General features: G+C 45.3%; 1 protein-coding gene across 1 annotated transcript; it reads left to right on the top strand.

Moving 5' to 3' along the window:
- The first annotated feature begins 1,087 nt into the window (after positions 1–1,087).
- tent5ba (terminal nucleotidyltransferase 5ba) lies at positions 1,088–5,483 on the top strand. The gene is made up of 2 exons (XM_068569824.1): positions 1,088–1,497; positions 3,888–5,483. Exons 1-2 carry the CDS (start codon positions 1,342–1,344, stop codon positions 4,914–4,916), a joined length of 1,185 nt encoding a protein of 394 aa, XP_068425925.1. The 5' UTR covers positions 1,088–1,341; the 3' UTR covers positions 4,917–5,483.
- The last annotated feature ends 7,048 nt before the right edge of the window (positions 5,484–12,531 follow it).

The following is a 12,531-nucleotide window of genomic DNA, read 5'->3' on the forward strand; positions in this document are numbered from 1 at the left end:
TTCACATATATTCACACCTGTGAGGGCAATTTAGAGTCCAATTCCACCCCGGCTGCATGTATTTGGTCTAGAAAGACTGGGAGGAACCCGGAGAACCCATCGCTGACACGTGGAACATGCAAACTCCACACAGACCGGCATCCGACCCCGGGCCCCTCTGGCTGTGAAGCGACAATGCTACGGCCACTATCACAAACCATGCAGCCCACACAATGGCACATAATCTGCAATAAATTAGGGTTTTGCAATTATGTTAAACGGTTTGGCTAAGAGGATGAATAAAATAAATACAAAAATGTAAAGAAATGTAGGGCTATTTGGAACAAATAGGACAGGAAATGTAAAAGCAGGGAATGGTTTGACTTGTGACTTCGGTCCTATTGGTTAATTTTACCTGTTCAGATCTCTATAAATGATTAAAATACAACAGGAATACAATTCACTGGTTGAACCGGTCACAACCATGTTCTCTTTATTTATCCATGCAGGTAGAAGTACAACAGGTGGTGAGACAGTCCTTCAGTAAAGTTAAACTGTCCATAATAAGCCAAGTGTGAATCACTGGCCTGGAGGTGAGTAAACTTGGCTTGTTGTTGTAGTTTTCTGGGTAATCTTGCTTGGTCAAAGTAACTTGTGGCGTCTGTTGAAGTGCCTTTCAGCAAGGCCTTAAGCGAGACCGCAAACATTCTCTGAGCAAATAAAGACATACATACAGGTCGTGTTTGGACAGCTGTAATCATCGGACCGCTGTCATTTTTTGGACTTACGACGCAAAAAAATGACAAAATTGCAGAGGACTAAACGCTCATTTCTCACATGGCTGCTGCATGAGAGCAACAGCTCGTTTTGGTGGCGCTGATGGCTTTAAAGGAAAACCCCGTCAGCATGCACGGTGCACGCGGAGCGGAGCACAGAGGGGGAGGAGTCTGTCAACTGCGTCACAGAAAAGGGCGTTCCCTGCAGACGGGGGGGGGGGGCGGGGCGTCCATAACCAATGACCAAACGCAGCAGCCAATCAGCGGGCTCATGCTAATGAGGACGCTTTAAACACTCAGATGAATCGGTTCTCTGCAGACTGACCGGATTTTAGCGGCACACACACACACACCGGGGAAACGGCAGCTCCCACCTCCAGCACCTCCGACTCCACAAACTTTTAACTACTTCACACACACAGACACACACACACACAGCACTAACAGGACCTTTCCTCGGGGGATATCACACTCGCGTTGAAGAGAGAACAGCTGGGAGGAAGCGCTCATTCACAATCTGCTGATTTATTTCTCCTTTTTTTTTTTTTTTTTTTCTTTCCCTTTTCTTCTTTCTCTAAAATACGCCATGTCTTGCGGTGACACGTCGGATCAGAGTCGGCGGTTCTGCGTGTTGTCTTGGGATCAGGTGCAGCGCCTGGACGCGATCCTCGGGGAGGCGGTGCCCATCCACGGCCGAGGAAACTTCCCCACTCTGTCCGTGCAACCGCGACAGATTGTCCAGGTAACGTGACACGAACCCACCGCGTGAACTACGACGTGTGTCATGGGCTCACTGTGGAATTAAATGTGTACGTGAAGGCTCTTTGCAAAGCGCAGGATTTCACCTACAACCCATCGGTTATTCGGATGCTCCCTTGCTCCACTTTCATGTCCCATTACATTCTACTTTTTTTTTTCTTCATATCTGTGTCTCAAAATGTATTCTTTTAGTGATTTTATTAAAATAAATATCCTCATGACTGTTCTGCATGTCTTAAATAAGGTCTGCTTCATGCTCATGAGTCAAACGACTGAGTGAAGGAAACACTGAGGTGTTGCAACTCCTCTGGTTTGACTTAAAATGTTTGAGAGGGCCACGTGCCATGGGCCCCTCCACATTTCCAGCAACTTCTACACTGTGGCTGGATCCCATTTCTCTTGCTGTGTCTCTTGATGGTTGGCTCAGTATTAATCGCAAAATAAATGCAGTGATAGAATTTCAGAATGAACATATAGCATCTTTTTTCTTTTTCTCCTATTTAATTTACACATTGCTGTTCAATGACTATCAACAAGCACGTGAAGTCCGGTGCTTCATGTTTGTGGTTGTGGAAAGTCAAAGATGAATGTTCCACTGAGACTTAAATGCAGGTTTGGGCCTCAACATGTGGGGACTCTGTTTCTCCTGGCGTTGTGGAAACCCCTAACCATTTTACTCCGCTCCAATCTGCCATATTTTTTGATTTATTTTGAACAGTCAATCTCCTTCAATGACAACCTAGAATTAAGTTAGTTAACCTAAATGTACATGTAATAGATTTTGATGCTTTTTCTCTGTTGTGCATCACAAGAGGCCTTACACAATGTGGACCGGTTGTCTCACCGCCAGGGAGGCTTAACCTCTCACTTGTTGTCAGCTGTGTACATGTGTGTGTGCGTGTGTGTGTCACCTGTAGTCAGAAGGCCAGCAGGAGGAAAGGTGTCAAGTGCGGGCCAAACCCTGAATTTGGCTCTGACTGTGCTGACGGACCGCATAGCGCATAAACGCCACAATATTATTGCTTCTGATTTTGGAATTTGAACCTCATCTGCACCACTTTATGGATGAACGACGACGCTATGACTGCCAAGTTACGCAATTATGATCTTATCCGTTCACACACTGGCGTGTGCAGGGGGTTGACTTGCCTTATTTTAACATGTTTGTTTGTCCATAGCCTGACCCAGTATGTATAAATAGAGCCAGCTTGTTATCTGATCACCATGGGAGAGAGAGTTAACAGACACTAATCTGAGAGGTCAGTGCCAATGGGGAGATTTAGGATTGTGTGTGTGTGTGTGTGTGTGTGTGTGTGTGTATGTGATAACTAATTTGTACTTCAGGTTTTACATGTTTGAACAGTCTGCAAATTATGACGTGAAGTGTAGCTTGCATGTAGTCCGTCAGGCATTTGTTTGTGTTAGTCAGCGACGGGCATTGGTGTGTTCGCTGAGTAAATATCTCACTCGTTACCAGAGTCGAGTTGTCTCGGCGGATGCGGCTCAGAGATGGGGGGCCGGTCGTCCTCTGAACGGACGATCGCCGCTTCGATCGTCGGCTCCTTCTCAGCACGTTCTCGGGGAAAGATACTGAACCCTAAATTGCTCCCAAAGGCTGAGCGAGAGTGTGAATTAGTTCATCAGTGTAGAATTTGTGTGTGTGTGGTCAGGAGGCTAGAAAGCTGCTATATAAAAGCAGTTCAGTTTCCACTCGACGCTTTGATTGCTTCCAAATGTTTTGAGAACAATAATATAGTTTTTTATGGCACGAGTCGAGTATATTCCCCCCCCCCCTTCAGGCAACGAAGCTGAATACGTTTGTTTTATTTCAGACATATGTCCCTGTTGTGACTGCTAGCAGTGCTGTTGGCTCAACACGTCCAGCTGTAGCTCCTCCTCTTCCAATGTGGCTGAGCCGAGACGGGTTAAACGGGTCACTGGGACAAAGAAAGGGAAAAGCCACTGACCCTTAATGACCCGAGGGCGCGACACCGGGCCTGGAGATCTTTTTATTTATTTGTTTTTAAGGTTGGACGTCACTGGTTCGGCTGCCGGTGTTCACTTAGTTTTGGTTCCACTTCAAGATGATATATCTTATCACTATTTGTGATTAGATAAGACGCTCGGACACGGCGTTATGAACCTGGAGCACAGAGTTCTGCTGCTGTTTTTGTTTTCGGGTTTAATTGAAACGGAGGCTGGTGGTGATGAAGTGGAGTTTTGTAATCAGAAATGACGATCTCGCCGTTACAGCTTATAGATTTCCACTCGCCCCGTGTCGAGCTTATCCGCAACTCGAGGAGCGCCTGTCCAATCGTTGTAATTTCATTATAAATGTCCTTAACGGCCGTGTCTCTGCTCGTCTCTGCTCAGGTGGTGCGGGCGAGGCTGGAGGAGAGGGGCGTGTGCGTTAAAGACGTGCGGCTGAACGGATCCGCCGCCAGCTACGTGCTCCATCAGGACACCGGGCTGGGCTACAAGGACCTGGACCTGATCTTCGCCGTGTCGCTGAAAGACGACCAGGCCTTCCGCCTGGTGAAGGACGTCGTGCTGGACTGCCTGTTTGACTTCTTGCCCGCCGGAGTCTCCAAGGAGCGCATCTCGGCGCTGACCCTCAAAGAGGCCTATGTACAGAAACTGGTGAAAGTCTGCAACGACACGGACCGCTGGAGCCTCATCTCGCTGTCCAACAACACGGGCAAGAATGTGGAGCTAAAATTCGTGGACTCCTTGCGCCGGCAGTTTGAATTCAGCGTGGACTCCTTCCAGATTTGCCTGGACTCTCTGCTGCTGTTCGACCGCTGCTCCGAGACGGCCATGTCCGAGAGCTTTCACCCCACCGTGGTCGGCGAGAGCGTGTACGGGGACTTCAAGGAGGCCATAGACCACCTGTGTCAGAGGACCATAGCCACGCGCAGCCCGGAAGAAATCCGAGGCGGCGGCTTGTTGAAGTACTGCCACCTGCTGGTGCGGGGCTTCACGCCGGCCTCGGAGGCGGACATGAAGCACCTGCAGCGCTACATGTGCTCGCGCTTCTTCATCGACTTCTCCGACATCGGGGAGCAGCAGCGGAAGCTGGAGGCCTACCTGCAGAACCACTTTGCCGGCATGGAGCACAAACGGTACGAGTGCCTGATGACGCTTCACCAAGTCGTGGACGAGAGCACCGTGTGTCTGATGGGCCACGAGCGGCGCCAGACGCTCAGCCTCATCTCCATGCTGGCGCTGAAGGTGCTGGCCGAGCAGAACGCCATCCCCACCGTCACGAACGTCACGTGTTACTACCAGCCGGCGCCGTACGTGCAGGACATCAACTTCAGTAACTACTACATTGCGCACGTGCAGCCGCCGCCGCTTTCGCCGTGCAGTAACTCGTACGGGACGTGGCTGCCGTGTAGCTGAACTGGCTGGAGGTGGGACTGAAGATGATGAGAGAAAAGAATATGTAAAAAAAAGAAAGAAAAAAAAAAGAAATTCATGCCAAATGTGACTTGACTAAAACAATCCTGTACTGCTGTACATCCGATTGCGCCCACACACACACACACACACACATTTTCCTCACTCGTATTCTCTTGCAAAACATCTGTGAGATTGCTGGTCATTTCTGAGATGTAGCGATGATATCTTCTTTAAGTATTAAAGTCTTGATGAAGCTTTATATATGTCAAAAAAATATTTTTTGGGGGGGGAGGAAATGAACCTTGAAGCCGGTGATATTTTCGGCTGGCTTTATTATAATTTTCTTTTTCTTTTTTTTTTTAATGACATACTGGACCAAAGATGTATTTGTTGTTCAGAAAGGGAATGTTGTTATGATAAAGTTATATGAAGTGCCTAAAATGAACCATGACATGTTCTTAAAAAAACATCTGTAAAGGGAGAACTCTGCATTCAGTGTTTTCTAGAGTATCTGTCTCTCTTTTCAGGAACAGACGATTCATTTTTGTGAAATTAAAAAAAACCTGAAACTACATTTATTTTTTGTATCGTGGTTATTTTATTCAAACCTTGGCCTGAAATGCCACTACTTTACTTTCTAATATTTGTTTCTAAAGGCTTCAGTCGGCTTAAACGGGTCATTATCTGAACTGGTTCACCTTCACTTGTATATTCTCACATGCGCATCAGAAATAAGTTTTCATTGAAACTGGAATTAGCTTCGCCTCCTCACTTTGTCCTATCTTGCTCCGGGTGGATTGGAGGTAGTTTGTCTTGTACTTGATAAGCTGACGGCAACAAGGCAGCTCATTTCCAGAAGCCGGGCCCATTGACATGCATATACTGTCGGCTGGAGTGAGTTGCGTTTGTTAAACTGGGCTGAGGATCCATTACAATCTGAGGACATGAACCATAAGGAGGCTTTTTTTTTCTAAAGCACAATGGCTTCTCTCTCCTCTGCGATACTAAAGCTGTTTTTTTTTTTTTTTTTTTTTTTTTTAACAAAGACTGGCTTGTTCTCCCACCATGGCTCTTCTGGAAACCCAGCCCCGTTTGCTTGACCGAGTCCACGTCCATGTCATTTTGGCCGAGTCCGAAAATCTCAAGCTAGAATGGTTAACTTTGTTAAAAAACAAAGATGGTGGAAGCGACACCGCTCCTATAGATTATTAGCAGACCTTGGTTCCAATATTTACATCCACTGTGCAAAATGGGAACCAAAAAAAAAAGTATATTTTGCCATATGTGACCCACACACATTCATTCAGTCTCCACATTGAGCTCTAACTCCATGTTTTTTGAAGTTGGGTGTTGAAAGACCGCATTAGAAATGTGGTGTTATTTGAGCTTATGTAGACACTGCCTTATCTTTTGTATACATCTGTTCGATATAGGGTTTCTGGGAACAGTCTCGCTAAAGTAATGGTCTTTCCAATATGACATTCTTTTACTCGGCGCTATTATCTTGGTCACGTAGCCAGGTTAACCTCAGGGGAACCTGCAGGGCAATGCTCTGCTGTGAGCTTAGTGTAATTAGAAATATGAAATTTCATTACTTCTACAACAGTAGCTTATAATAACTGTACATAGAGAGATTAGTTGACTTGCTCTGAATGCTACTCGACTTATAAATAGTTGTGTGATGTCCTCTGAGGCTCTGAGGGAGCTTCCTAAAGTCTGAGAGAAGGTATTTATTTTTATCTTGGCCTTGTGGACTGCACATTCTTAACAGAAAGCCCGAGTTACAAACCGAGGGCAGGAGTTTTGATTCATCATCATTTCTTCATGACAATACTAAATTAGTAGAGCGCCCCTTCAATTAACCTTTTGGAATCCTCCCGCTCCAATTTTAAGTCCCAGCATGCCCCATTCATACAATCTTTTGGCATGAAATACATCATTTTCCCATTTTTGAACCCAACGACACAGTTTCTTTTGACTGAAACTCCTTCGTATCAGGGCAAGGCTTTGTTCATCGAGATTTTTGTTGCATATTCTTATTCTGTAGGTGCTAATCTTTCCAAAAAGGTGTCTTATTGACCGTTCCAGGAGGCATTTTTCGAGGAATCAGCCTCATATGATTCTGGATGTTCAGAGTTACGATCAAAATATCTTTTAAAAGTGTTTTTTTTGCACATATACATTTTTTTTCCAAACAAATTCCTACAATAAACACAAGTAATGGAATTAATTTGGGGACAGCGACTCAAACACCGTGAAAGACACTCAAACACAGGAGAAAAGGAGGTCTGGAGACAAAATTGGTTGCACAGTTTGTCAACGGGTTAAATGACCAAAGCCTCCTGCCGTGCAGCAAACCTTTAGAGCGCCTCAGCATCGATGCGCACAACTTGAAGTTGGAGCAACTTTACAATCTTCAGTTCACAATAGTCAGTGCTTGACATTTGGATTCACACACAATTCCAAATATCACATGCTCTTATGACTCAGAGGAGTCTTTACAGCCCCAGTGGAGATGATGTCGTCTTCTCCATTTTCAACCTTCGCAGGGAGTGAAAAGCTGCATGCTTGATCACACTCATGACCTCTTTATGCGGCTCCATATTTTTGCACATGACCTAAGAGACCGCCTGTTTCCTAACAGGCTTTTCCGACATACGTGCCTCCACTGAGATGTAGTTCATGAAAACCTATACAGCGATGATTATCCATTATCTGTTATTCATTCTCATTCATTCTCCACTTCATAGAATAACAGCTTCAACAAAGTATACAAGTGTTTGGAGGACACTGAAATATTAGACTGAAATAAGGACACAGTTCAGCGTTAAATGTACCGGAAAAGATTTCTCGAGGCCAACGTTTTGAATCTAACATCCTGGTAATCTGTCATGAGCGCGGGCTCTGCTTGTTTTGGCACAACATCTACGCGTTACGTGCAGTTTGTACGTTGTTCCCTGTGCGCTACAGGCGCAGAGTGTTTTGCATCTCAGGGTGTGGCCTCGCAGCGTTCTTATAATATTTGCACATGAGTCTAAATCAAACACTATTTTCATGATCAAATCTTGGGATCTGTGCATATCAGACATGCAAGATACCTTCACTGCCCCTGCTTGCTGCGTCCCATCATATTGTAGAAACAGTAGATTTCGATCAACTACCATGTTTAGAAGACAGAAGGGGATTTTTTTTATTTTTTTATCCCAGGGATGATATAGTGTAAGACGTTTAATTTGGGCTTTAATTTGAAGCGTATGTGTGTGGGCTGAGGTTCTGTGCACACATCTGTGTGAAAGGAAGGTGATGACAGGACAGAGACGAGGTAATGACAGAGATTTCACAATGTCTTGCCACAACACAAATCAAACCTGCCCCGGCCCGGTATCTGTGCTATTACCTCACTTGGAAAAGGATTCATTCACTTAAGGAAACGATTATAACGTGCCACTAACTGGCTGTGCATCGGGTGCTTCTCACTTGGGGCCTGTGCTTGGTGCATTATTTCGCTTTATGTGGTCTCTCCTGGTGCAAGACCAACTTTAAGCACTCAAAGCGGCTCAAACTGAGTCAGGAAATGGAGATGTTTTAAATTAAGCTGCACTCGGGAAGCACATGACTCTGTGGATGTGACATCATCCGGTGGGTGCAAAGGGGAAACATATGTCTTAGTTGAGCTGAATGATTGGAGCAAGCTGACATTGCAGCCTCAGCTGGAGGAGATGTGTGTGTGTGTGTGTGTGGGTGTGTGTGTGTGTGTGTGTCCTCATCTCTGTGTTGCTGGTGTTGCCGGGGTACGGCTCTGAGAAATGTCCACAAGTTCTTCATGAAGGAATATAGTCCAAACAACTGCGGCACAGTTATCTCCTGGTGTATTATAAAGAGGAAACCCCTACTTTACAATAAGCCACAAAGCCTGCAGTCAGGAATAATTATGCTATAAATCATAAGTTACGGTTGTCAAGGTGAAAAACCCCAAAAAACCCTTTAACTTAACTTTAGCACAAACTCATGAGATTTGAAAGCGCTGTGACTGTAAGAGGTTGGATGGATTTATTGCCGGCATCGAACCGAAAAGCTTTTAATTCTGAACATTTGAAAATATGAACCGTTAAGATTTGACTGAAGACTCAGAAACATGTCTGAAAACATGTGACTGTGGAGAGGCAGAGCTCTCCCTGGATAGCAATGAAAACATGAACATCTGGTCAGCAACAAAGTCGTGGAGCTCGTTTGGCCTGCATGCACTAAAGCTGTCTGAAAAACAAGGAACAAAGTAGATTTACTCTAGTACTGAACATCTTTTGAGTACTGCAGTTCAAAAGGAGACATGTTGCCTCTAACATCTTCTATCTAATCAAAGGACTCGCTCACCCACACAGGTGTTTTCAATCAAGGCTGATTGGAGCTGTAATCAGGTGTGTGTGTCGGGCGGAGCCAGCTGAGTTTCACATGATATCACCGAACTCTTGAGATCGACGATAACACTGAACACAGGGTGAGGCGTCGCGCCCAAACACCTTTCATTCCTTCAGGATTGATAAAATAACAAAGATATTATCTTCATTCCTTCTTTGGCGATAAGATGAAATAATACGCGTCTCTATTAATAAAAAAACAAACAAACAGGTTGAGATATCAGAGCTGAGCAGGACTCAGATGCAGCTGGACGTTTGACTAAAGCTGTGAATCACCAGCCCAACGTGTGTGTGTGTGTGTGTGTGTGTGTGTGTGTGTGTGTGTGTGTGTGTGTGTGTGTGTGTGTGTGTGTGTGCTAACGTCCATGTGTCATTTACAAAATGATGTCATGATAGAAAATGCTAGAAAACACCAGTGCGAGAGTATTGACAGGACGGTCTCTGCTGTTAGGACGCAGCGGGTGGGGTAATCTGAGGAGGTGTGTGTGTGTTTGTGTGTGTGTGTGTGTGTGTGTGTGTGTGTGTGTGGGTCTCGGGTACCAAAATAGCCCGCAGGAGAGAAATAGAATCTGTTATTTGACTTCAGAGTTCAGGAGCATGGGAGTGTTACCGCAGATCCAAACTGCTGCTGGTGAGGCAAAATAAAGTGTGAGAGACGCTCACACAGGGAGAGCCAGCGCTGAGCATTCCTGGCATTACAGCCCGCTGACAAACAATCCTAACTTTATCCAGTGAGCCTCGCCAGCTGAATGGCTGCAGTGTGTGGAGTTTACCCACCGAGGGGGGGCAGTGCCCGGCCCGATCCTCCACTCCTCCCCAATCCAAACACGGTGAGGCGCAACTGTCAACTCAGTTCTATGGCCTCGTCTCCAGTGTTTGCGAGTGCACACGCAATTATTTTGGTGTTATTCATTTGATTGTTATTCTCATTATCAAAGTGCCAGATGGCCTTTTCATGGTCCTCACATTTATACACCAAAAAACATGGTCATAAATTCTGCAAGCACACACGTCTGCTTCTATAAAAAAAAAAAAAAAAAAAAAAAAAAAGAACTGGGGCGAGAAAGATTGTAAAGCAAAAAATAACATCCGCCTTGTTCAACTATAAAAGAGTTTTTATGAGAACACAACTGCTCAACAGCCCCCCTTATACTCTGTGGCAAAGATCAGGCAATGGCCTTCTATTCTAGCATCATACACCCACACAGCCACACATGTAACTCTGCATCACAGCCATCATTCATCCTGGTGTCTCTTGGAAGAAAATGCAGTGGAGAGCGAAAGTTCATTTTTGACTGCAAAAAACAAAACAAGATAACTGACAAAAATAAACATCCATCTGTTGTTTTGGAGCGTTTCATCATCTCACATGAACTTACTCGATCTTCCCTTTGCAATGAAAGTGACAGCTTGTGTGTTTGTCTGCTTGAATGTAAGCTGCAATGTTTGCCCGCCGTCGCAGCTGCCGTGTGAAATCCTCCTTTTGGCTTCTTCAGCATCAGTTGGACGTCACGTGGACGCCGTCACCGAGACCCTTTCTCACCGATGTCCCCCCCCCCCCCCCCCCTGCATTCCTGCAGCAGGAACAGGAAGTGCAATGTTGAGAGAAGGGCCTGCTTGTGCTCTACATCAACACCGGTGGCGTGGAGAGGATTGTGGCGGTGACTCATGCGAGACGACTCGGGTCTTCGATCTGATGTGGGTTTGTTTGCTCGGGGTCCAGTTAAACTCACCGTTACGCATCTCGGAGCTGCTCTTTCAGCCGCTGCGTCGTCGTCGGCCGGCGGCTCAACTCCTTCACAATCTGCTTCACGCCGCCGCCAGACTGAGGTTGTTGGCGACCGCGTCGGCTCAATCTGGTGTAATAACTTCACGGCTTCGCGTTGATAATAATCTGAGGTAAATGGTTAAACGCTCCACATGTCGGTGTTGTCTCGAGGTCATTGGAGCACTTTTTGAGGACGGCAATCTCCCCTCCACTCAAAACCCTCAGCGTCTGTCAAACTGCATTTCTTCGCCGTCTGTAACTGAGATCCGTTGGAAAATGAAGCCTCTTCAAAAACACATGAATCAGGGATTCGTTTTGCCGGTATACGTTTCACTTCTTCTGAAAAAGCTTTTGCTCCAAACTATCGGGGAAATGTCAAAAAAGATCATCAACAAACCTTTTCACTTGTACTTTTTTTTCCCCTCCCAACAAATGTCAGAGTGCTGCAAACAGATTTTTAAACTTTATTGGACTGTCTTACGCGCCATACATTTCATAGTTGGCAGTTAAAGTCAAGAGAAGAATTTAATTAAGGAATTCACATAGTTGAAGCAACCCAAATGTGAGGAAATATATCTCTGATGTCATACAATAATTACTCCCAAGATTAAACACTTTTCTGCTCTAAAGACATTGGATTTTCCTAATAATTACTCAGACGCATATCCAAGCATTAAACTATGCTCGTTAAACAGCCAGAGAGAGCAGCCAATTACCATGGTGCGTTCCAGCTGTTCCAGCTGATTATTTTAATTATTGCACCGTCAGTTAGTTTTTATGGTGAGCAGTTTCCTTTTCTCGTGAAATCATTTAGTCCGTCTACCAAAAAGTTTAAAGTTTATCGCTAATAGACGATGCATAAGCAGGACGACCCGAGGAATAATAATAATAAAAAAAGGAGCTATTTTCCTTCATGTGATAGGCCCAGTAACTTATCATTAACTGTCATTTCACATATGCAGCTGAAGCGATATTTTTCTTATTAATAATACGATTATATATTTCATGGTGTGTTGACTTTGGTCCGTCTTTTGTGTGCTTTGGGTTCGGTATTTTCCAGTCTCTGGTGTTATCCCGACCGGCTGGACCGACGTGCGGATTTGGAACAACTATTGGTCCGTGTGTGTCGACCTCAACGTCGAATACAAGCCTCTCCTTCCCCCCGTGGATAAGATGATCACTTCAGACTTTTTACATGGAGGACACACGGAGCCCTTGAGGTTCCTGCTCCAGCCGAGTCGGCCCGTTTCCTTTGAGCTCATATAGTTTGTCTCTTGCGAGACTTCCTCTCATAGTCGACTTGATTTGATCTAATAGTTGCTCTCAGAGAGAAGTGTTCTTCCTGATAGTACAGTAACCTGCGACTGTCTCCTAAGGTGTTCCCCATGGCGTCGTCTTAGGCCCCAATTTTATTTGAATAAAACGTTTCAAC

This window comes from Clinocottus analis, unplaced genomic scaffold (assembly GCF_023055335.1).
Source record: "Clinocottus analis isolate CAN_PGR_092001 unplaced genomic scaffold, fCliAna1.0.p SCAF_9, whole genome shotgun sequence".
Classification (NCBI taxonomy): Eukaryota; Metazoa; Chordata; class Actinopteri; order Perciformes; family Cottidae; genus Clinocottus; species Clinocottus analis.